Source organism: Canis lupus, chromosome 15 (assembly GCF_011100685.1).
Source record: "Canis lupus familiaris isolate Mischka breed German Shepherd chromosome 15, alternate assembly UU_Cfam_GSD_1.0, whole genome shotgun sequence".
Classification (NCBI taxonomy): domain Eukaryota; kingdom Metazoa; phylum Chordata; class Mammalia; order Carnivora; family Canidae; genus Canis; species Canis lupus.
In genome coordinates this window covers 35,498,769-35,525,824 of record NC_049236.1, presented here as the reverse complement: position 1 = coordinate 35,525,824, position 27,056 = coordinate 35,498,769, and the positions used below count along the sequence as shown (strand labels likewise).

At 35.0% G+C, this 27,056-nt stretch overlaps 1 protein-coding gene across 4 annotated transcripts in view; it reads right to left on the bottom strand.

The window, feature by feature from the left end:
- VEZT (vezatin, adherens junctions transmembrane protein) overlaps window positions 1–27,056 on the bottom strand; it is a 67,791-nt gene continuing 40,735 nt past the window's right edge. For 2 of the 4 annotated variants that reach the window (XM_038558672.1, XM_038558674.1), the window contains 7 exons: window positions 24,613–24,750; window positions 20,451–20,598; window positions 15,607–15,941; window positions 13,278–13,471; window positions 8,497–8,597; window positions 6,734–6,941; window positions 1–3,271 (listed from right to left, as the gene is read on the bottom strand). In XM_038558672.1, the coding sequence (XP_038414600.1) occupies window positions 2,757–3,271; window positions 6,734–6,941; window positions 8,497–8,597; window positions 13,278–13,471; window positions 15,607–15,941; window positions 20,451–20,598; window positions 24,613–24,750 (1,639 nt within the window). In that variant the 3' untranslated portion in view covers window positions 1–2,756. Of the gene's footprint in view, window positions 3,272–3,345; window positions 4,350–6,733; window positions 6,942–8,496; window positions 8,598–13,277; window positions 13,472–15,606; window positions 15,942–20,450; window positions 20,599–24,612; window positions 24,763–27,056 lie in introns of those variants that run through there. The other 2 variants (XM_038558673.1, XM_038558675.1) reach the window with 2 other exon arrangements.

Below are 27,056 nucleotides of genomic sequence, written 5' to 3'. Positions count from 1 at the left end.
TTAATTAAATATATTAAAACGTATACTTTTAATGAAGCACAATTTTAAAGAAGACTTAACTTATGAAGTCAGATAATACAGACAACTTAAAAAATAAGCAGAGGACGACAAATCAAACACCAGCAAGAGTTTGGCCCCAGGTATGCCAGATATGCAGGGTTTTAATGAAAGCTGAAAAAAATAAGAATTTTACGCATGATAACTATTACCAGGTCATTTATTGCCATGACTTTCCTTACTGTAGGCAAAAGGTAAAAATCTTGTCTTCAAGAGTACCCTAAATAGCTTCTTTCGTGAATTCTTACATTAAGTACCAGGTTTGTCTTGGTAAAATAAACTATGCAAATGTTCATGTTAAAAGCTGTTAGGATATTACTCCTCATAAGAACTATCCTGTCAAAATATCATTGTAAAACTTGGAAAGCACAATTATAAGCATTGCATCACAAAATATTTTTCACAGAGGGCTTCTTTTGGAAGAAGGATGGCAACTATTAAAACTAGTCAAAAGTCTGATAATACAAAGTGAAATATTCTTAGAAAAGTAACAAACGAGTACTTACTTATATTACACTGGCCTATTAGTTTTTATTTCCTAATGTATTCATGGTAAGAATAGACAGAGGTTCTTAGATTTTACTGGGCATAAACGTCATCTAGGCCTCATTCCAAAATGACCAGCTGAGAATGATTGGGAGTATGGCCCCAAATTTGAAATGTAAAAGTAAGACCTCCAATTTATTCTAAGGTAGTTGCCCCATAAAAAAACAAACAGAAAACCCCAAACAAAACAAAACAAAACCTGAGAAACACTGACTATTATAAAAGAAAATTAGGAATATTCACAGGGAAGGTAATATTTTATCTTAGAAACATTTTAAAAGATGAAAGAAATTTTGAAAACTACACAAAAAAGAAGCTTTAAGGCCCAAGATTCTTATATCATGGTTTCAACAAGTAGAATTTTTATGGAATTAATTTAACTGGTGAGTAAAACAAATCAGACTGGAGGCTCAGGAATTCTTGATTAAAATCAGTCTTTTAAAATTAGAAAGAATCACCTCAGAGACTATTGAATAAAACTGATAAAATATTATGACGATATTTTTACCAAACTGCTATAATAAAAATACAATAAAAGAATTAAAAGTTATTAAACTCTAATTCTTCCTGTGTAAGTTTACAGATTAAGAGAAAGATTACTAAGTTTTTCCGTAATTGCTGCTTCTAAATTCAAGGAGAAAAGGAATTGGCAAACTAAGTAATTTATAAAGAAAGTATTATTATTTATGAATACAATCATCAGTCTCAAAACAAGATTTGTTTTTTCTTGAAATTTAGCTAATTATTTCTAAGTAGTAAATTGGGCCTACCCTAAGATAATCCTAAGAGCTTAATTATGGATAAGTCCCAGAAATTTTTGGCAATAGGCAGAAGCACTTACTGTACGAAGGATCTCTACTATTCATATAAAGCAGAACCAAGTTTCTCTTCATGTTAAAAAATAAATTTCCTAAGGTTGGTGGAAAAAAAATAAAAATCCCCTTGGTATATATAAATCTACTAACTCAAATTGCTAAGTTTACAGGAATCTGAATGTTTCTTAACTCTAAAGACAATCTATATTCATTGTGTAATCTCCTCTCTAGGACAGCAGCATAAATTATTATTCCTATACTTTCCCCAAAGTAAGGTCTATAAACTATGTCAGCGCATAAGAGCTACTGGTTTCAAGAAACAATATACTCCTGAAAATGTCACATTTTGAAAATGCAATGATTTAACACTGGACAATTTGGAAAGCAACCTCTTTTAAGAGGTAGTTTATAAATGAAGTACTAAGGAGACAAGGATGCTTTCCAGGAAGCAGACTCAATAAGGTGGAAAGGGTATACCTTCAGGCTGGGAATCAGCAGCTTAAGGGACCGGCTTGCATTAATGGCACTCAATTATCTGTAGGCAAACCTAAACAAAGAACTTTCTGCAAAGTTGGAAATGGGGCCTTGGACGATAGGGACCCCAGTTGACATTATCCCTACTGATTATATATAACAAGAACAGAAGATAAACACAAAAAATAACTGAAAGGGTAATTTTTAAAACAGTACAATGTTTTTCTTTTAAAGATTATTAGGACATCTTAAAGTTAACTGCGGAATACAGGTATGAACAAGAAGTGTAAGAAACAGGTCACAATCCCAGTACTTTTGACACTACTTTTTAGTTCCAAACCCCAGTACACATTAATTATATAAATTCCATTTTTTTAAATTCAGAACCTGCATCTTTAAGATTGGTATAAACAAAAATAAAATATCAACAAGTTATTAACATAATAGCTGCAGTTATTAACTGCAAGAATATAGTAAAAAGGAGCCACACTGAATCTTAATGTTCTTGCAACAGAATTATCCCAGTCATTTTATGGTAGCAAATTCTGGCAAGAAATGATAAATTTGTTTCTTATTAAAAGTACCTAAAGAATTTCCAAGATCGATCAGTTGTGCTGCAAATAAAACAGCAATTTACTCAAGAGAGCCCTTACCTTTCTCTTATTTTCCTAAAAGATTTGCCATTTACAGGTTAGCTACTATTTTCAGAGCAGTTGTTCAAACCAGGGTTCTTGCTGTAAATTCACATCTTTATAAATAGTAAACTTAATACTCATTTTCCCTTTCCAGTGGATTATCTAGTGTTGAAGCTAAAACACCTGCATAAAAGCAACAATTTAAAATCCTTCATGGGCATCTTGGTTCTTACTTCTCTTCTACCTCATTTTTATTTTCTTGTATTATTTGTTCTTCCTCCTCATCACCAAAAGTCTGTTCCTGCATGGTGGTAAAGGAGAGAGATCTAGCAGCCACTTCTGCAGCAAGACCAGCAGTGAAGTTAAAATCCGATGACAGCTGGAGCCGTGCCAGCCTCTGCTTAATGGAGGGCTGTAATAAGTCCCTGGGAGTTGGATGGGCAGTGGACAGGCTACCTACATCTGACTGCTGAGATTCCTCTTCACTCTCACATTGGTAACACACTCTTTCTTCAGCTCCTTGGAGGAAGACTTCATTTGCCGAATTGTCTTTATTTTTATCATCTAGAGGGTTTTCACATAAATACTCAGTCTTACTACTTATTTCATTGTCAGCTGTGGAGGGTTTACTATTTTCCTCTTCAGTATCATTTTTACCAACTGTCCCCATATCTGAATCCACTGATGGTTCTGAATTACTTATGGGTTCCACTGGGTCTACAGGAGACAAGGATTTCAACACAGCTTCAAAGGAAAAAAAGAAAGAAAGAAAGAAAGAAAGAAAAAAAAGAAAGAAAAATAATAACTAAGGACCCAGCAATGATTTAAACTTTAATTTAAATTTCCAGTATTTTTTCTTATAAAGAACAATAAATAAAAGCTAAATAAAACTTTCTAGTAAAATCTATGTAAATTTATAAATCCAGAGAACTTTATAAGAGATAGAATGCCTAAGAAATGAAATGAGATGGGGTTTTGATGAAGATTTTAAAACACATCACACATTCTTTTATTCAAAATATTAAAGCAGTGGTTCTCAAAGTATGGTCCCCAAACCAACATCAGTCGTAACCACCAGGTTATCTGGCAGAAATACAATTCTTGGGCCCCACCCAGACCTACTGAAGGGGACACTGAGTGGGACCAGCTGTGCTGATAAGCCCTATGCTCAACTCTGATGCACACTAATGTTTGAGAACCATTCTTATGAAAGAATAAGCAACATGGTTTTTACTGATAATGTGGGAGTTAAAAGGCCTAAAGTCATCCAGATAATAATCGTATCTTATGCACATATATATTTACAAGTTAAAACAGCATGGAAAAAAATGCACACAGTTCACCTTACTTGCCAACCACCTAATAAGACCCTGATGAAAGTAAAGCCATAACTTCTACACATTTTGTAATGTCACAGAAAAATATAAACAAAATAAAATCTGTATTCAAGATCAACTATTGTACAAAGCATAATACATAAATATTATATCCATACGGTAGAAGTTGTCCTTTCAAGGAAAATGAAGTTTTATTTAGCCCCTCTTCATGTTAGTAGGCAGTGGGTTGCTTGCTAGGCAGTCTCTCCTCCCAGTATGAGGGGTTAGTACAATACAATATATTAGGAAGCATGACGGAAGAAAAAAAAAGTGCTTCTTGAAGATCTGGCGTTTATTTAAAAAATAATTTGTAAAAGGTGTCCATTTCCAAGAAAGAGATCCCTAAGCTGCAGTAACTCCACTAGAGAGCAGCAACAACAGAAAAATATGGCCACAGCAGGTTCCAGTGTAGAATATCCCTCTCTAATTCCATTCGGACTTTACCCCTGTAGGCAGAGATGAAAATAACTCTGGAAGATGTACTGAAATTTTTCACGGAAAAAGCATTTTATGGTATCAGCAGCTTTTTACTTATTTTCACAAACAAAATCAGCATTACTACCCTTTCAAATGTAAACTACCAGAAGCACATACCTGAAAAAAGATAACATTTCTTTCATTGTTATATCCTTGCCCATACTGTCAATAGGATATTTAAAAACTAAATGGAGAAAGTACTGCACAATAGAAAGGATACAGGTTTATATACAATGGTATTTTCAGTCTTCATGTACAGTTTGAGGCGATAAATCTAGTTCTTAAAGAATGAAACAGATGTTGATTGATATCTCTGATTATGGCTAATTAAATAGGGCAATATAATCTGGGCAACTGGAAGATCAAGTGTTAACACTGCTGGAAGGTAAGCCTCCAGGAGTGCAGGGATATTTGTCTCTTGATTATGCACTCGGGATACAGCAGGAAACAGTACCTCAGTAACTCCTTGTTGAGTGAGTAATTTACTGAATGAACACTGTGGGGGATAATAAAGCCCCTACTGACAGAGATGGTAATTTCATTATACAGACAAAACCACTGAACACATAGAAAACAATAGTGCCTAAAACATAATACTCTCAATCTCTGATTCATGTAGGCCCAACATATGAACAAACAGGTTGCAGGAACTCTATCTTTACTGCTGCCCCTGGGTAGTTTTTAATCTGTTGCATATGTTGCTGCTCAAGTGCCCCTCTGGTGTGAGGCTTTGCAGTGGTGGGAGAGGAAGCAGGAGAGGAGGATTTGCCAACAAGCAACCAGTAGAAAGGCGGCTTGGTGGAGAAGACAGAATTCTTGGTAAAGAGATCAGCATGAATGTTTTTTCTTTTTCTTTTTCTTTTCTTTTCTTTTTTTTAAGTAATTTCTACCCCCAACATGGGGGCTTGAACTCATTATTCCAAGATCAAAGGTTGCATGCTCTATTGACTGAGCCAGCCAAGTGCCCCAGCATGAATGTTTTTCATGAGTAAAAACAATCAGTTTGTGGAACCATAGTCTCATTATAAAATATAACCAGAGGAGGACATCTATATTAGAAAGAGTAGGAAATATAATTGGAAATGATGGACTCATATGGTAGAGAGGCTTGAAACCAGAAAAAAGAGTTTAGATTTAATATAGCAGGAAAGGGGGGAACCACTCCAGATTTTAAAGATAGCCATTATCAATGTACTACTGTTTGAGAAAAATCAGGAGGGAGCCTGTATAGATAGAAGCTACCTCAGAAGCTATCTTCTAAGGATAGCTTAGAAGAAAAAGGTATTGAAAATAGAAGTCAGCTGGTGTACCACACTGGCAGAGTCAGTAGAGCATGCAACTCCTGATCTTGGGTTATGAATTTGAGCCCCACGTTGGGAGTTAGAGGTTACATAATAAAAAAGAAAATGGAAGTCAGTTAAGACAGCATTACAATTTACAAGCACAATCCAATAAGGACCCGGGCTATTAAAGGGGGCCTTGGGATGAGGAAGGATAAAACCAAGAAATGTATATGTGGACAAGGGAGAATGGTAGGGCTCCTAAGAGAAGAAAAGAGAAACCTGAGGAACTTTCCAGAAGTATAGGTAATCTATAAACTTCTAGTGAAAAAAGAGAACAGGAAAGAAGGCAGTTGATTTTGAGGCTCCACATAAGTACTCTATAAAAGGGGAAACCCACTCTCCCTACTTAGAAAACTCCAGAAGTTTCTTCTCAACTAGGAATTAGCTAGTTTGATACTGTCAAGTATTAAGCTTCTCCTCATTCCTTCCCTCACTTCTCATGAAATCCAACTAAAAAAAAAGGAGAGTGGGAAACTTAAAGGAGTTTAACACTAATCATCAGTACTGACAATCCAAGTATGGAGACAGTGCACACAAAAGCACCTCCTTTTCTCCCATCTACTAAAGTGTTCAAATCAATTACATAACCTTAGTGATGTAGCTAATTGGCCTAGATTTTAATTCATTTCTTTCAATGGTAAACAAAGGGTTTTTAATTTGGTGCTCCATTGAGGTATTTATAATATCAACATAAAGAGTACAGAGTTTAGAATCTCAAATTCACTAAATTTGAAAACACTGTAATTTATTCAACTCACTGCCTATTCCAAATAAAATTTAGTACAATATCAAATACCTGATGAAAAACTCTGATTTCATACTCCCAATTTGATTATATACCTACTCTTTTATTGATCATACTGATTTGTGTCTAGAAGAAAAAAGTACTATACTTGACAGATCCCTAAAATTAAAGCTATAAGAATTATATAGCTAAAATAAGATTCATAGTTCAAGAAAAAAGAATCCCCTATAATAAAATAATTTTTTACTCTGAAGTAAGTGCTTACCGTGATCACTAAATAGAAGTTGCTTCCACTTCTGCCTTTCTGCCTCTGATGCTTTAAATCCCAGCACAGATTTTAATTCTTGGAGTACCCTTTTGGATTCTTCATGCTCACGCTTCTGTCTCTCTCTGTCTTCTTGAGACAAGTAATAAAAATCATCCTTTCTGAAATCACTGTCCATATCTATATCATCTACATAAGCTTCTAATTCCTGAAAATGAATAAAAGAAAAAGCACTTTACTTCAAGCAGACAATTTTCTGGTAGCATTCATTAACTTGTACCTACCCAGCTCCAAGATTAAAAAATGAAGACTCTTGGCACAGGTCACTAAAGCAAAGGTGGGCAAACAGAGCAAATATATTATTATAGATAAACTGAAGTCTTAAACTTAACAGTTGATACTAAAAGGGATTGTAGATAAGAAAGTTTAATAACTTCAATCATTATTTTTCTGCTCTGATACCATTCTATAGATCCAGTTAAGATTACAGTTATTAGCTCTATAAAACCAATCAAATTAGAAGGGCTGGTGGTTTGTGGAGGTGGTCAGGTATGTTGTCTTTTTGTGGTAGGTACCTGCAGTTCTTTCTGACTTCTCAGGACGTTTGAACATTATTCTAGGATTGGGGAACCTCATCTTATGGTTCTTCGTCTCACTAAGGAACAGACTAGGATTCTTGCTTACCCAGCCTCCTTGCAGTTATGGTTCAGGCAAATGACTTGGGATCCGCTATATCTGTATGTGGATCACATCTGTCCTAGAAGTTTTGTTACAAAGGGAAGGAGGCATCTAAAGGAATCCATTTTGGCAAGAGTGGTGGCAGATCAAGTTTCTAGAGGTAGAGGTTCTAAAGGGAGTTTTTATTATTCAGCAATGATGGAGCAAATGGCAATGTCTGCAACCAGTGACTGGGCAGTGATAATGCAGGAAATGGAACAGTTCTTTTGAGTGATTTTGGCTGTTTACAGCAACCTGTTTCAAACCTGACTATGTGACCCTCAGAAATATTGTCAGTCAGGTACTGTTTTCTAAAACAATTTTTTTGTTTGTTGGGGCACCTGGGTGGCTCAGTAAGTTAAGCGTCCAACTCTTGAATTCAGTTCGGGTCATGGTTTTGGGGTAGTGGGATGGAGCCCTGTGTCAAGCTCCACACTCAGTGGAGAGTCTGCTTGGGATTTTCTCTCCCTCTCTAATAAAATAAAATCTTAAAAAAAAAAAATCTTTTGTTTGTTAAACTAAACAGAATTGGTCTCCTTCTGCAATTAAGAATACTGAGTAGACAATTATGACCAAAGGAAAAGAAGTTTTCCTTAGAATAAACAAAAGATATTTTTGTCAATATCTAATTAAATCATTAAAAAACTGTTTCTTTAAAGTGAGGTATATACATGCTGTCAAATGCACAAATCTCAAATGTACAGGATTTTACATATGTATATTGACCAGTAACCACTAGTCACATTTCCAGCACCCCAGAAGTTACCTTTGCCAATGCACTCATTTGTAATGTGTTTGATCACTTTTAAGTGTCTAAAAAATAGACAGTAAGATATAAATAATATGAAAATTTGCTGGTAGATTCAAATTTAAGGCATTAAGACATACAGACAAATGATTTGGTATCAGTTCAATATACTATGCTGTAATTTTGAAGTTCATCACAAACATAAATTTAACAACTTAAGTCAATAATCATCCATACCTCTTACAGAGAAAGATAGGTAATCTTTGTATGTAGATTAAAAAGCAATTTTCACCATTACCTGCTCCTCAGGGATTGGATCTTTGTCTGCAATGTGTAGAGTAGGCTGCATCAAAGGTACCACAGTACAACGTGGATTTTCACATACTATTTCAGGCTTGCCTTAAAAAGCAACAGGCCACACAGAAATGAGTGAACATCTAATTAAAAAACATTATTAGTACTAATATTTTGCCAATTTCATAGCCCAACTTGTTCTCATTGTAACTTTTAATTTATATTAAAAAATTAAGGATGTTAAAATTAACTATAACAGCAACAGACTTAACAATTAAATTATATTCTCCCTTCTTCACCGTACCATAGTATCTGGCATACAACAGGTACTCTATAAATACTCACTGAACAAATCAACTTTTGTTCATGGCATAGGAACAGTTTCAAAACAGACCATCACTTTTCCCAACAAAAAATAAACTTCGGGATCCCTGGGTGGCGCAGCGGTTTGGCGCCTGCCTTTGGCCCAGGGCGCGATCCTGGAGACCCGGGATCGAATCCCACATCGGGCTCCCGGTGCATGGAGCCTGCTTTTCCCTCTACCTATGTCTCTGCCTCTCTCTCTTTCTCTGTGACTATCATAAATAAATAAAAATTAAAAAAAAAATTAAAAAAAAAATAAACTTCAATTTTGCACTTCCTTTATATCACTTCTACTCTCAGAAGCTAGAATTGGAAATGAATTTCAAAAGTAATAGCATGAAAAGATCACCCAGGTGTTAACTTTAATTACTTAATATTAGTGTCTGGATTTTTTTTTTTTTTTTTTTTTTTTTTTAGTGTCTGGATTCTAATCACAGGGTTACTTAGCCTCATATCCAGCTCTCTACCTTTCATCATTATCTCTCTACTTAAAAAGAAGTAGAGTTCAAGAATCTAGATTTTTACCTTTCAAGAGTAATGACAGGTAACTGGTTGGCACCAGGGTTGGGGGGAGATTCCTGGCTTCAGGGGTTGGTGTGGACAAAGCTAGCTGGACTGGAATGAGATGGGATGGGAAGGACTCTCAGTAGGTGTGAGTGAGTAGCAATGTGGCTCAGGGGACAGCCCATATTGTCAGGCGATTGCTTACATACAAAGGATTGAATAAGTAAGTAAACATTGAAGATAAAGAGAGCCAAGTTTCTTATAATCAGAAAAGAGAGGGACAAATAAGGAGAAGGACATAATGAACTATGTAGTGTTGGGACTGAATTGGAGTATTGGTGTGAACCCATGGTACACAACATATATGGACAGAGAGATAGTGATATATACATTTACACAGATATATCTCACCACCCTATGTGCTTAGAAATGGTAAAATCCCAGTGGCCAGGAGTACTTAGCACCCACATCTTGGTTTCTAAATACCATTTTTCCACTAAAGGAATAGGGCATCTTGGATACATGGCTGTTATTAGGGCTAGGGGCAAAGTAAGTATGAAGAAGTAAAGAAGTAGTCAAAGAATGATGATGGCACAAACCACCTTGAATAGGCTCCCTCTGGTTAAACTTTGGGCAATTTGAGCAAAATAGTACTATAATACTAACATGTAATATAATACTAACATGTAATATAATACTAACATGTAATATAATACTAACATTTAATAATCCTGTTTGACTAACAAATTATGATCTACAGAATAAAATAAAAATCCATACATCCATATTGATATAAATAAGTGGAAAACGGGGGATGCCTGGGTGGCTCAGTGCATAAGCACCTGCCTTCAGCTCAGGGTGTGATCCTGGAGTCCTGGGATCGAGTCCTGAATCGGGCTCCCTGCATGGAGCCTGCTTCTCCCTCTGCTTGTGTCTCTGGCCCTCTCTCTGTGTGTCTCTCATGAATAAATAAAATCTTTAAAAAAAAGTAAGTGGCAAAAGGGCTGCTTTGCCTCACAACAAAATGCTAATACGTATAAAAGGAAAAATGGAATTAGAAAATCACCATTTGGCAACAATCACAATAATATCTAATTTGAGCAAGAACTACTAAACTAGTAGTTTAGTATGCTAAATGCTAAATGCTAAAACTGTGGGTAAGAAACCTTATTTTATTTTACTCAGAGAATTCACTCTTTTTGGTATCTAATTTTATGAAGTTAGACAAATTAAGAGTCATATAACCACCACTACCCACCATAACCAAGATATAAATACAACTAAGATACAGAACAGCTCCATCACCTCAAAACATTTACTTATGCTGCCCATTCCTCCCTCCATATCCAACTCCTAGTAACTGCTGGTATATCGGCCATTCCTATTAAATTATACTGTTTTAAGAATGTCATTTAAATGCAATCATAGACTATGTAGTGATTTGAGTCTGGCTTCTTTTGATTAACACAGTGTATTAGAGATTCCTCCATCTTAATGATGTATCAGTAGCTCATTTCTTTTTTATTGCTGAGTAGTATTCCATTGTGTGGATGGATTTAACAGTTTGTCTACTCATCAGCTGAAGGACACTTGGACTGCTTCTAGCTTTTAGTGATTATGAATAAAGTCACTATAAACATTTGTTTATAGGTTTTCATGTGAACATTACATTTTTTTGAACATTACTTTTTTATATCTCTTAAATAAATATGTGAAATGATCCTAGTGGGGCATATGGGACATATATGCTTAATAGTGGGAAAAAACTTATATAATCTCAGGATATTTTTTTAAATAAAATTCTTATTATGAAAGACAAAAAAAGGCTAAAGTAGAATAAAGAACATAAAAGCTAAATGCCATGTGTGATCTGGATCTGGGCATGTAAAATTACCATTGGATCAATTAGTGAGATTAGAATGGGATCTGTGGATTAGAGAGCAATATTAGATCAATGCTCATGTCCTGATTTTGATGGTATATTGTAGGTAGGTAGGAGAATGCTCTTTTTTCAAAAGTGCAAACAGAAGATTTAGGGGTAATGGGATCTCATGTCTGCATCTTACTCTCAAAATGGTTCAGAATAATACCACCAAAAGAATTTATAGACAGATACTGAGAGAGGTACGGCAAATGTGGTAGAATGTCAACTGAGGAATATGGGTGAAGAAGGCTACTTTGAACTATCTTGTGTCATTTCTGCAGTCTTGAAATAACTTAAAAAGAGCTAAGAACTAACTAAAGCACCTGCTTTTTTTTTTTAATTATTTATTTATTAATGAGAGACACAGAGAGAGAGAAAGAGAGGCAGAGACACAAGCAGAGACACAGGCAGTAGGAGAAGCAGGCTCCATGTAGGGAGCCTGACGTGGGACTCGATCCCGGGTCTCTGGGATTACACCCTGGGCTGAAGGCGGCGCTAAACCGCTGAGCCACCTGGGCTGCCCAAAGCACCTGCTTCTTAAAAAAATCATACAAATATTTTATTCAAAGTCACATAGCTATGGCTACTATGAACATTTTAGTGAGAAAAGTTTGCCAATGACTTATATCTTAATTAGTATCATTATCACCTATAAGCAAAAGCCGCATATGCAGAACATCATGGCTTATCACTTGCCCAATGTTTTGGAGACAGTTTTAACAATCATGTTCAAGTGACTGCTACAATTTACCATCTCAGAGTATGCTAAGGGGAGGAATAAATGGGATGTATCTCTTAATTCCCAGTCATTTCTGAGTGTTTCCATTTAAAGAAAATGTGCTCAAGAAACTAACTGGAATTTAAATAAAAACTTGAAAAAAAAAAAGAAAATGCACTCAAAAGTTCTAGACTTGTCATATCAAAAAGTTTAACATGCATAAATATTTGCATATATTAAAAATCATTGGCAAATTTACCCTCTGCAGTCAAATGCTCTACCCCTGAGCTATACCCCCTGGCAGATTTACCCTCTGAAGAAAAAATTTACTAGCCATTTACATTTTATTTTATTTATTTATTTTTTGGAAGCCATTTAGATTTTAGATATAAAGGAAATCTATTAGTGATGCATCCATCAGTAATTAGCATGTTAACATTTCCTTTGAAAAAAGTTAACTTTCACTATGTAAAGACTTATTCAGCTTCTTAATGACATTAAAGTATTACAGATCTAGCTGTAAACAAAACAATGACTAACAGGATGATAAAGCATTAATTATCTTTGGCAGCAATACAATTTCTACACATATATATCTGATTATCATAAAGGTTCAAGGGATAAACATGGTACTGTTTATAGCACAAATTTAAAAATTAATATGCGAAATATTTACAGTGAATTAGTGAAATTAGTAAAAACTAATATAAAGTCTGGGTCAAATGAAAGCCATTTTGCAGAAGATTTCAAGATCGCCCTTTTGCCCAGCAACACAAGGCATTCCGATGTCACCATTTAATAATGGCACTTAACATATTTCAGACCCTTAATAACAAATACACAGTACTTGCACAAATACACAGTACCGCCTATCATAGCATTGGTTTACTATTTCTGAATTTCTGACATATTTTACCTTAAAAGCAAGACTCCATTTCTGGCCCCTAACTATCAAACTCATTACTACACTAACTGGAAAAGAGTTTCTAGAAGTTCTAATAATGGAAAACACTTATTAAAATCTGTCCTTTCATTAAGTTTTTTAAAAAGGAGCTAAGGATTCAGAGAACTTTCAAATCATATTAATTTGTTTACAAAATAAGGCCAGACTATATTCAGTGTCAATTTGTATGTACAAGTTCAACATTTCTTTCAGTAAGCTAAATTTTGTCAAGTCACTTACATCATAGAGATAAGAAATCCACCTAACAAAATCTTACTGGACTAGAGTAACCATGTATGATAGATGTACATGAAGGAAAGCTCTCACTGGTACCTTTTCTATCTGTGTTTCTTCGTAGTAGTCGGTCCACTTGAGAAATGGCCTCTTCCCAGCAATTGTTGCTTGCCTGAACATGGGGCTGAATCAACTTTAACTTCTGTTCTAGGATTTGATAAGATTCTGATACTAGTTCTTGTGTTTCTTTAGTACAAACAAGTTTTTCAAGTTCATCTTCAAGAATTATTACCCTGAGTAATAAAAACAGAAATGGATTTCTAAAATATTAAATTAATAATTTATAATTCACAAAGCTTATTTAAGTAATAAGCTTATAAGATGAAAAGAGTTCTGGAGATGGAAGGTGATAATGGTTGCACAAAAATGTATACGTACCTAATGCCACTGAAATGTATGCCTAAAAATGGTAAATTTAATGTTATGTGTATTTTGCCACAATGTTTTTAAAAGCTTATAAAAAGTATCACCTATTAAAGAGTATCACCTATTTATTTAACAGAATTTCTTTTACATATATGAGGCCACTTATGAACTGAGAGGATAAATTAAGCTCATTTCATATTTAATAGGAAACAGAACAGAATCAGGGAGATTAGGCATATATATGTATAAATATAATAACATAAAAATTATAGCTAACATTTTACTTGCATTTTACAGATGAGGAATTAGGTCCAGAGAGTTGAAGCAGCTTGCCTAGAGTTATGCAGCTGGGAAGCTGTAAGTCTGGACTGAATCTAAGCACAAAAGTGTAATACCACAGAAAGATAAAGACCATGGTACAAGAATTCAGAAGAGGAGGAAGTTGTTACCAGCTACGGGTACAGACAGGGAACAGCTAAGGAAGAGGTACTTCTGAGGAAGCACTGAAGGATGGATAAAATTTTAACATGTACCAAAATGAAGAAGGTCATTCTAAATGGTACATGGGAAAAGGCATTATGCAGTTTATTTGGACTGAAGGAGTGAGAAATAGAAAGGCAGACTATAATTAGGTTATAGCAAATCATTTCAACAGACTATTTTATACATACTTTGGTCCATGCTGCTATACTCTGAAACCAGTGAAGATTTCTGGTTGAGAAAGCAAATGTATGCCTCAGAAACATTAATTTGGTAGTGAGCACTCTAGAGGCAGAGAGAACAGTAAAAGGGTTAATGCCCTAGTGTCCATACTAGGAAGAGCAGAGGGGATGAGTGAGAATGAGGAGTGACACACAAAACAAATGTTTAGATAACGCTTTTAAAAATTGTGTGCAGCAGTGCCACAGAGCAAATCAGATCTGGTTTGTGACTGGTATACTCTGTTTGAAAGGCAACATATAGTACCATATATAGAATATTTCATTTTTAAACAGGAGACATCCTTCCCATGCGTAATCCACAATCTGCCCCAGGCACAAAGCCCCTCTTTTCCATGTCCATCCAGTGTAGCCTTTTTCTTCCCTGAGCCATCTTCCCTCACTCTAATGCATTCTACTAAGTCCTATGTAGTTCTGATGCTATTGCCAAAAGTCAATTCTTTAGAGACTCTGGCTGTGCCCAATACGGCACTTCCACTGAAAATTTTTCTCTGACATATACCCAACATTTGTTGTCCCCTCAAGTAGAGATTTCCAGGATCAAGTACATCAACTATAATCTCATCAACTCACTGAATTCCCATGCCTTTCCCTGATTACCAACACAACATGACCCCAACCATCATTTGATTCAGTCATATATTAGAAGTATCTGTTACAGAAAAATGTCACTGGACTGAATGGATCCTACATCTGACCAAGGCAGAGTACCAATAATACCAGGCCAAGTAGAAGAAAAACAAATATAAACTATGGACCCTGCATTTTACTATTCAACTTGGGCCAAAAAATGTGTCCTCTGGTTCAGAAAATATCCAAACCTGCTATAATTTATTTTTAAAAATTGTAATATATTATTCTTCAGCTATATATATATTATTATTCAGCTATATATATACCAATACCTTTATAACTTACTGTTCCAGGGCTGGCAGCTATGTTCCTTAAATTGTAGGCTCCAGGTTAAGAGCCCTAATTAAAGAGTTAAAACAAGCTCAATCTTTGTTAACATCTCCATTTCAGCTCTCAAACAGAATGAACACCTGCTTTTGTCTTAGGTTTCTAGGTTTTCTGTTGAAATCAGACAAAGTTAATACTATAAATGACTCCCCCAAATTATAGAACTTAGAATCATTCTTTCTTTGCTACATTAATAGCTATAAACCATCCTCCATGCTGCATGTCTCAATTTTGCTGCTGCTTTCTAGCTATGACACAAGCCAACAGCCAGAATGAAGCTTGCTAATCATGGGGACATTTTCTTATTTGGCTTCTAAACTTACTCATTCAGTAATGCTTTGAGATGGAGTTGCAAGCTGCGTACTGCTGTGTGAACGTTATTCAGTTCTCTTGACTTCTGTTGAGTTTTGGATAGACGTTGGGGTACTACGGACTGGTGCTGAGTTTCAAAGTACCGATAAAACTCATAGCTGCGCTTAAGCTCTTCCAAGCAGGCAGAATGAGCATGAGGTAGACCTTGAGTCACATCAGATAAAATACGATGAGGCAAAAGTGCTGGAGTAAGTAAGGGCCTGGGAGGTGAATTAGTTGTAGAAAGTAGTAGGGCTAACCGTCTGAAGAACTCCGAACTCTGTGCCACCCAGAGTTGAAACAAGACCTAAAAAGAAAAAGGGACTACATCAATAAAAAAAATTGTCAAAATTCAAAACAAACATAAATTTGTTTATCTTAACTTCTGGTTAAATTTCCCACTTTATCCTAAGTAATGAGTATAGCTGAGTTTGAACTAATCCTGAAGAGTAGCCAAGAATGTTAGATTGAGTTATGTAGTCATAGCATGTGAGAACTTCTAATATAAATATAGCATGTAACACCAGTATGTATTTTAGAATAGTTCTATCCTAGAAAAGAAGTGTTGATAACGAGATACACTTATTAAAAATGAATATTCCTTGATGCATTACTTAAAAATTTTACACAAAGTAGAAAAGAAGACAGTAGGAATAATGGACCTATGGAAGTCCAAAGAAATGAATCAGTGATGCATCCAAAATTTTGGGTTCAAAATTATATCATTTTGGTCTAGGGAATAGCTAAGAAATAACATAAAAATCAGTCCCAAGTGTTCATAACTCTGAATGTCTGGCACGAGAAACTGCAAAATCCACTCTTGAGAGATACACCCTGAATCAACAAAGGATTTCTCCAGATGTAGTCCTGTTCAAGATGTGGACAATATCCCACAAATAAACAAATACATGAGGAAGCAATCTAGTATGAGTAAGAGTGGACAACAAAAAGATAAATGAACACTTGGATAATTCAGATTTTAATTTTTCACAGCCGTGGAAGTAGATATTACTTTGATTGCTTTAGTAAATGAACTTTAAGTTATACAATTAATGTATTTAATATGAACCTATTTTACTATTAACTTGCTTTTTTTAACTGAGCAAAGTCAAATTTCTAAACTGCTAAAGACACACTATCTAGGAATTCTTGAATTTATATAAACAGCTTACCTCCCAAGTCTTCTTATTTAATAATTTTGTGACTGCAATTATTTTCTTTAGTCTTTTATTTGATCATTCAGCAAAATCTTGAGCACCTAGATATTGATAATGTTCTAGGTGTTGATAATATGACAGAGTACAAAACTGAAAAAAAAATTCTTTTTTTTTAAGGTTTTATTTATTTATTTATTCATGAGAGATACACAGAGAGAGAAACAGAGACATAGGCAGAGGGAGAAGCAGGCTCCATGCAGGGAGCCTGAGGCAGGACTTGATCCCAGGACCCTGGGATCACGACCTGAGCCAAAGGCAGATGCTCAACCACTGAGCTATCCAGGTGCCCCCAAAATCCTGTTCTTGATGGAATTATATTCAGGTGGCAGGGGTAGCAAAAGATTCTAACAAGTAAAAGATAGTTTCTTGGCTGATGAGCTATGGGAAAAAACACAGCAGAGAAGGGGAATAGTGAATGTGTGTATACATAGGGAGAGGGAAAGGGAGAGAGGCAGAAGGAGGGAAAGATGGGGTGGCCAAAAAGGTCTCTAAAAAAGCGTCATCTGAAGGAATTGAGCCATGGGACTATTAACAGGGAAGAGAGTTACAGGAAGCAGGAGGTTCAAGTGCCAAGTCCTGTAGTAGGAGTATACAGTATGTGGCATATCTGAAGAACAGTAAGGTCAGTATGGCTGGGTACAATAAGTAAGGGAAGCATGGTAAGCAATGAAGTCCCTGAAATAACTGGCTTTTATTCTAAGAAAAATGGGGAGCCGCTGAAGGGTTCTGAACAGTCAGAAGGTTACTACAATAATCCAGGTGAGAGTTAAAGGTAGCTTGTACGACACTGGTTAGTGGCTAAGAGGAGAGCGATAGTGAGACTCTGGATATACCATAAAAATAGAACAAAGACAATCTCTTGACAGACGGTTTATGAGAGTAAAGTGTTATCAAGGATGATGGAGTTTGGGCCACAGCAATGGAAAGAGTTAAGTTGGCATAGCTTAAATCATTATTGAATCACTACTACATTCTCCAGTTAAACAAAACTAAGAAATATACATTTTTTCCCATTTGTTGTTTGGATAGGGAAGTGGCTCTGGATAACAGCATAACCACTGCTTATGGGCAAATAGCATTTTTTAAATGCTTTAATGATTTAAAGCATTTTCACAAAATGGGGATTTTTTTTTAAAGCAGGAAAAATACTTTAAAAAACCTAAATGAAAAAACTAGATGAAAAAACCTAGTTAAAAATTTGAACAAAGAAAAGAGAGATAAGGATTCTATTATACTTAATATTCCATATACATTGCCTTGGGCACAACAAAGAGTAGTTTTTTTTTGTTTAAAGGTATACCACTTGCTAAATTTTTCTGAGAGAAGATATGTGAACAATAAAATCTAAATCCAAAAGGTATTTTCTTTATAGACACACTAAAAATTACAAAGGGAAACAAAAGGCCCTGATTTATTTGTAAAACATCTTTCACTATATTTTTTTAAAAAGCTTTAATTAATGTTGTCCTTTAGGGAGAGAATTTTCCTTTAAAATTTGACTTACAAAATCCGTTTTTAAATTCTTTATCTGGGTACAATGACAACTATACAAGGTGGCAAAACACTGTTTTTGAACATTATACAGAGGTTTTCAGTAGTTTATAAACTCTATGGACCTCAAGATAAAGCTTCTTGCAGAGACTGATATTCCTGGTAATAAAGCAACACAATCATTGAGTTTGGTTATGGATTACTTACGTGTCAAGATAAAAGCAAAAGCCAAAGTAGTAAAGTTAGTTTAATTTGTAAAACAACTTTAAGATTTTTATTTATTTGAGAAAGACTGTGAGCATGAGAGGGCATAGTGGGGGAGGGAAAGGCAGAAGCAGACTCCTCACAGAGCATGGAGCCTGACGCAGGGCTCAGACCCAGGACCCTGAGACATGACTTGAGCAGAAGGCAGACACTTAACTGACTGAGCCACTCAGGTGTCCCTATGTTAAACTGCATTACGAACAACTTTAGGGAATCAAGGAAACCAGTAAGAAAATTATTGCAGTAACCTAGGTAAGAAATGATGAGGGCTAGAATGAAGATGGGCAGGAAGGGATATAATGGATGGGTTTAAACATTTTCAAGGTCAAACAGACACAAGAATCTATTGACAAACTGGATACAGGGGTAAAAAGATAAGAAGGATGGTATCCAGGTTTCTAGCTTAATAAGTTGTGTGCCGCCATTTATTGAAATGGGATAGAAAGGTGGTAAGAATAAATCAAGGCAAATTTCAAGTAATAGTAAAGGAAAAAAGAAAACCAAAAGAATTAGAATATTTATGTGAATCTGAAAATTTTAAAGATACAGAGATCAATGCAGTCTCAAAACAAAATGGATCTTGGTATGTATGCTGTTAACTACACTTGCACGGGCTTTCATGGGTATCAAGTGAAGTTCTTAAGATTAGAAACAAAGAGATATCTAAGTGGTGTTTGCTAAATACTGAGAAGGAATCTAAAGACACTGGGACTGACTATTTAAAACCACTACTAGAATCTTACCAAACACATGGTTTTTGTAACTTGCTTTTATTTTGTTTTTTCCATCTTAAAATTTTTCTACTACTCATTTCAAAGAATGTACCATAAATCATCATTAATCTTATATCACTGAACTTTTGTTTCCAATATTTATCGTTGTAGGAATACCATGAACCTACCTAGAGTATATTTTGATTACTTAGATAAATCTTTAAGATTACTGAAGAGTATGTATCTTTCTGAAGATTGATACTAACTGCTAAAGTGAACCAATTTATACTTTTATTAAAAGGTCTCTTTTATTGTTAGGTCTCTCTGATCTTCATAGATAACAACTATTACCAACTTTTTTTTTTTTAATTTATTTATTTTTATTTATTTATGATAGTCACAGAGAGAGAGGCAGAGACACAGGCAGAGGGAGAAGCAGGCTCCATGCACCGGGAGCCCGACGTGGGATTCGATCCCGGGTCTCCAGGATCGCGCCCTGGGCCAAAGGCAGGCGCCAAACCGCTGCGCCACCCAGGGATCCCTATTACCAACTTTTAAGATCCTTAGCAAAATATCTACCTATTGCTAATGAGATTTAAAGTTTTGTATTTATCGGCCATTTCTATTTGTTCCTTTGTGAACCAGTTTATGCACCTGACATAACTGGTCTAGGCTTCATATACCATGGTACTCTTTATGTAGAAAGATTTGTATCTATCCTTGTTAAAAATCACTGCAATTTTTTAACTTAAAAGTTAATTTTTATATAGTCAAATAGATCATTTTAGGCAGATTTTCCAAGGAAAGATTTTGATCTTCAGAGTTCTTTACCCAAGTTTGTTAAAACAAATAGTCATAAAATCATTCATATTGGTTTTCTATTAATGTAAAATCACTTATCTATAAACTCTGATTTAAGGCAAGAAATGCTTTTAATAAGAATTTTAGGTATTTTGATATCAAAATATAAGGATCACCTCATCCAATCTTCATGATGCTCTCAACTCTTAAAGACAGCTTCACAAACATCAAGAAGGATATATTATGATGATAGTATTTAGCCATTTACATTAATATAGCACAGGTACAATCTATCTTTTGGTCAGCCCTTCCGCTCCACAGACAGATTACCTTCAAAGCAGGCAGGCTAAAGCCATCTGTAAGATTATGGGCTTCCTCTTCTGAAATCTGCTCTTCACTAAGTCCCAGGCCCAGCTCCTTAAAAGGCACCACACAGATGTAGTTGGTTACATTGTCACTCTCAGAGTTCAGGGGGTAGGTTAAATTAGGTTAAGGCAATCAACAAAGCCTTTTCATTAAAAGTATAAAGGGTACAGTAAAACCATCAAAGATTACTAATCTTTATTCTGAACTGTGACTTGAGGTGATGAATGCCCATTAAAAAAAACAAAACAAAAACAATCTCAAAATCTACTATATTAACATACCTCTGGTATCTTACAGGATACTTGTGAATAAAGTATCTTTACATCTATCTAAATAATTAAAAGTTCAACTCTTTACAAGTGCTAAAGTGCTAACTTCGTTATTTCTGACCAGTACCTTTAGAAACTGTATCCTGTACTTTACTGTAATCATGGCTGAGGGCCTGACTATGCTCTAGGAAACATCTCTTCTTTGCAGTGTGCACCCCGCAGAACATCATTAGCACTAAGCCTGTTGTATTTAAGTTGTTCCACACAGACTACTGTTCTGTTTCTGCTTTCCTCTTCCTCATGGGCATCTATCAAATTTACTATGTGATATTTTTCCCCTTCAAGAGATTTTGTTTTGTTGCTGTTTTTAATTTAAGGTTTTTGTGGGTGGTGGTGGGGGGGCGGGTGGAACAGAGGGAAAGAGGAAATCTTAAGTAAGGCTCCAAGGCTCCATGCTGGGCTAGATGCTCCCAGCATGGAACCTGATAGGGCCTTGATCTCACAACCCTGAGATCATGACCTGAGCCGAAATCAAGAGTCAGATGCTTAACTGACTGAGGCACCCAGGTACCAGCCCCCCTTCAACAGTTTTTGTAAAGAATTATATCCATACAATTCCTGATACTGAACTATTTTTATATTTCTAGCATACTCCTATCTGGTCATATAACAATATTTTAATATAGTACTATAGTAAATCTATAAATATTCTATTTAAGTATTTTGTATCTCCATCTGTGAGATTGGTCTAATTTTTAATTCTTTGTAACTTGTGTTTTGGTACTGCAGTTATAGAATCTTCATAAATAAAATGATGTAGGGGAGGCTTCCTAACCTTTTCTATGGTCTGAAATAGTTTTTTTTTTTTTTTTTTTTCCGGCAGGACAAGAACTAGGATTTATTTTAGCAGAAGTGATGTCCGGGAGCCACACGGGTGGGCCCAGGAGCAGCCACGGCAGCAAAGGCCTGGAAGACAAGGCGCCTCTGCCCTCCCGGCCCACGGCTGCCCCGGGGAGAGAGCCAGAGGAAGCCCGGGCCGCCGCGGCACAAGATGAAATAGTTTTTAAAAAACTTTAAAAACCATCTGGATCTGATAGTTAAAATTTCTTTTATCAATTTAGTTTTTGAACATGTAAATATATCTACAGGATTAAAAATTAATAAGGTATAAAAAATTCATAAGGCATTAAGAGGACAGTAAAAAGTGCCTTCTACCCTTGTCCCTTAGCCACCTCATTTCCCTGGCCAAAGGCAAAAGCAATCACTCTTACTAGTATTGCTCAAGACATCCTTGTGCATCTTTCAAGATATTATGTATACATGCATACATAAAAGCAAATCCAAATATATAAATGTGTATGTGGGGATATATATCATATACAATATATATGTATCTCCCACATATATATAAAAGCTACACACACACACAGTTATGCACAAATGGAAGCATAGCATAAATAATGCTCTGTACACCTCATTTTTTTCCCAACAACATAATTTGGGTATCATTCCACAGTAGTGCATCAAAAACTTTATCACTTTTTTACAGCTGCAAGTTTTCCATTGTTTATATATAACCAGGTGTTTTCTTTTTTAAATGGATTATTTTTTATCACATACCAAATCTCTTTTAAGTTTTTGAAATCTTCCCAGGTCAGTTTTGAAGGTCTGTATTTTGATAAGAAATTAACCATTTCCTCCTACATTTTCAAAGTTGCTGCCCCAAAGTTGTATATATTATCTCCTTATACATATTTTAATTTCTTCCCTATCTATGGTTACACCTCTGTTCTCATTACTAACTTTGTATATTTCTACTCTTTGATCAGGCATCCAAGGGTTTATATTGGTCTTTTTAAAGAAATAATAGGTGGATTCTTTTTTATTTTAATTCTTTAAGGTTTCTTGTGTGGTAAATATGTTCTGGTCCCTGACTACTCTGAATCTCATCTCATACCCCAACTCCCAACCTACTGTGCTCTCTAGTCAGGATGGCCTTCTTGCTATATTCAATCACACTAAAATAACTCCTGTCACAAGATCTTTTTACTCACTGGTCCATCAAATTAGAACATGATCTTTCTCCTCATTCAAATCTCTTTTTAAATGTCAACTCCTTAGTGAGACCTTCCCCTACGATCCAATCAAAAGCAGTAACCCACCAATCACTCTCTATCCTACTCTGCTGGGGCTTTTTACTCTATAATAGATATGTGAAAATCTCATCTGTTCACTTTTTATTCATTATCTAATCCACTAATCCACTAGAAGGTAAGAGTCATGAGTACAAAGATTTTGTCTTTCTTGTTCACTGCTAGGTTTCTATTATCTAGGAAAATGGCACAGGAAACACAAATTTGCAATCTTCATTAGGCTATCCCTTTTACTCCCTTACCCCTCACTAAACTGTTAAGAAACTTGAGGCAGGGATCATGTCTATTACGTGTACCACCATAAATTTAGTGACTGGCATATTGCTTGGCACTGAGTTTATTCTCCAAAAACATTTACTGAATGAGTAACTACTTGAAGTTCACATGCCACACTACCATATCTCTATCTATTTTCGTATCTTTGCTTCATTCTACTTGGAATGCAGACACTTATTATCCTCAAGGTCAAGTCCTTAAAAGCATTCTCTGACCCTACTGACCAAGTATATGTCATGCTATGTTGGAAGGTACCCTCAGCACTTATACTGTATTATGAACACCAGCTTATCTATTAAGTACACTCAAGTCTTTAGAAGTAGGGCATATAAGTTTTTATGTCTTTGTAGCACAGAGCAGAAGTATTTAGGTAGCAGGGAATTGAATGGACAAATTCATGACTAAAATTAAAATGCTTTCAATTTCCAAAGTATTATAGTACTGTACAGTTAAAAAATATATAGAAAAGATTTTAAGTCATAAGTCCTACAGTCAAGACACAACTTCACCTCTTACCAGTTGTGTAACACCAAGCAAATCACACAAAATGGAGATTTTATTTAGTTTTTCTCCTAAAATGGAGATAAAAAGACCTAGCTGGAAAGGTATATATAAAGATATAATAAAGCACTCTGTAAACTTAACATTTACAGAGTTTACCCCAAATACTGAAGGTACAAGTAGTGTTTTTGCATTCCATTTACTCATAATTTAAATTATCTATGAATTTTAACTGAAATAAAGATCCTATATACCTTTATTTCCTGATAAACAGAACTAATTTCCTGACTTAGTAAATTTAAGTGACAGACTTACTGTCATGCAGTCTCTGAGTGTTTATTATACACCAGACAATATCTAAGCACTTTACATGCACTAACTCATTTGATGTCAACAAAAAAGAGTCAGGAAGAGTATGCTGTTATTGCCATTTTTAAAATGAATAAAGTGAGGTACAGAAAGTTAAGAAGCTTGCTTAGAGGTCAGCTAGGCAGTGACCAATACAGCCAAAATTTAAACTTAACCAATCTGACTTGAGAGATTCTGTTTTTATGAAAGGGGAAGGATTTCCTGTTACCAGTTTATTCCCATGTCATGACGCATATTTGCTGGGTCCAGTAACTTAAAAATGTCAGACCTAGCAAGGCCAGATTCTCCTGACTTTATTCTTTAGACAAGTGAAGGGAGGGCCTTCAAGTTTTTTCCTTGTTGAAACTGAGCCACACAAGAACAGAAAAACTTTCTTCCTGTCTGTTATTGTTATTCCCTCTAGAATGCTTTTCCAGTTTTAAAATAGAAGTGATAATGGAAATTAGCTTTAAAACAGGCATCTCAGTTTACACTCAACTTATACAGGATGCAACTATGCTATCTATATTCACAACTCTGGAAGCATATTTATTCTTACATATAGACAGAAAAGGATATTTTTTCAGCATATATAGGGTAGCTAGCCTTGCTGCTTGAAAGTTGGCTCTTACAGTTCTGTAGACAGCTTTCCGAAGACCGATGAGATGCTGACTGGGATGCTGTCCAGCTTTATTAAATGGGCAAGCAGCACTGACCCTGTCAAGCAAACTTGAAAAGTAAAATGTGATACAACTGTACAGGTGTCCTAATGTTTTTGTTTCCTCAATCCACAATTCTATTAAACTTAGAAAAAAAATCCTTTTTTGTGATTTTTATTAGAAAATGACTGTAAATATCCCAATTCAGGTCTCACAAATAGTCATTTCTCTGATACATGTATAGCCACCAAAAAAAAAAGACAAATGAAAAATTAAAATCTCAGAGTAAAGGCTTCTTCTGATATGAGAAAACAATAAATTTTAGTCAAAATATAGTAGAAATGTAGGAATACTTATGTAAGACATTGCAACTTTTTGATATAGACACTCTACTTGTTAAAATATACTAGAGCAGTACTACTTTATATTCAGTTTTTAAAACCTATATCTACAGTAAGCATGAAAGCCTTAATTATAAAAACTTTTACATTCTTAATATGCATTTAATATGTTCATTAATCATATTTTTGGTCACTTGTACAGAACAATCAAATATTATATAGAAATACATTCTGTACATTCATAAAAGTAGGGTAAAATGACTTACCCACCTGCTGCCACTGGCACTTACCTACTCAAAATGAAGTAGGGGACGCAGAGAGATAACAGGACCAGTGGCCAACAGGGGAATGCAAGTAGAAAGGCAAAGGAAGGGTTACTAGGTAGTAGCAGAGCTACTCTCAAAGCTATTCAAGAAGATGCATTTTATAGCACTTTCCAAAAGATAAAAGGGGAGTACCTATTTGCAACAATGATATATAATATCATCCTTTTATTAATGAAACAAAAAATAATTACATATTACATAGTTATCAGATAATAGTTTTTTCACCTAACCAGTAACCTTTCCTAGTAACAAAACAAAATATTGAAATTTATAAATTTCTTATACTATAACCATAAATTTTCAAAACAAGATTATCTAACTCAAAACTCTTAAAATATTAAATCAAACTAAAATACATTCAGACATTAACGAAATGAGACAAAAAATGGTTAAATTCCTTGCTAAAGATGACAAATCGAGGCAGAACAAAACACATGTTTTCAATTTATGGTACTATTATTGAGTTTCATTTTACTAATAAATCAGTTGTAAAGATGACAATATTTCTAAAAGCGTTATGGTTCAAGATTCATTATCCTTCATAATTTTTTCTCAATCCATTATCCAGTTAGATGGAGATAAGTGAAACAATTTTTTCCAACATTTCTTTTGTCTGACTGCACGTCAACAGAGTTGTAATCTAGTGGTAAGTCCTGTCTAGCTGGCCTATTTTAGCTCTTTGTGCCAATTCTATACATAATTCTCTAATGTAAGTTGGAAAATGACAAAAAGCACAAAATCCCCTATATATGCCTAAACATTAACTGGACACCTAGCCACTCTGCTTAACCAATCTTCTCAATGAAATACTGTGCAAATCAAGAATGAAAAGGAGCTATTTTTAACTTTTAAAATCAAGATGCTCAAACAACTTAATATTTGCTATTCTCTACCAACAAACAGACTTTAACTATAATAGAAGGACAAAAATTAACAGAGAACTATTACATTTTGAATTAAGCAGAAAGGGAAATTACAAAATCTCCTTCATGGCTTGGCATTGTTTAAACACTGTTCTAGAATGCAACAGAGTGAAGAAGGAGATGACTACTGGAGATTCTTCTACTACCTGGGTCATGATTTTCCATAGACAGTTTTCCTGTCAGTACTGTTTAAGTGTTATTCTAGAGAATGGCAAAGTGAAGAACGAGTTGACTACCCACGGTTCTTCTGTGCTCCCTTTATGTGATTTTCCAGGTATTAGTAAAATTAAGAGTAATTATTATTCTTCACCATATACTTACTTTCTCCCACCTACATATTGCAAAGGTTATAGGAGTTAAATAAATCATCATATAGTACAGTACAACTGTTATTTGCTAGTGGTTAGTAGGTAGCCTAGTGGGCTGGAAACAAGCTCTAGAGTCAGGTGGAATAGATCTGAACAATTGCTCTCCCATGTGTAACTGTATGCTTTTAGTTATATGTAAAATTACCTAACACAGTATTTGGAACATAAATAGTACTCAATAAATAAATATAACTACCCTTTTAATAAACACCCTATATATCTGGTAGCTTAATATTTAATTATGAATAGACTAGAATATTTAATTTAACTTCCTGTGAGAAGGTGAAACATCATTATTTGTCTGATATTCTGAGAGTATTAGTGCCAAAATATCTTCTAACATTTACCTAAGGAATATCCTTAATGCATGTCAAAATTTTTCAGAATGAATTCAAGTCCGATACAT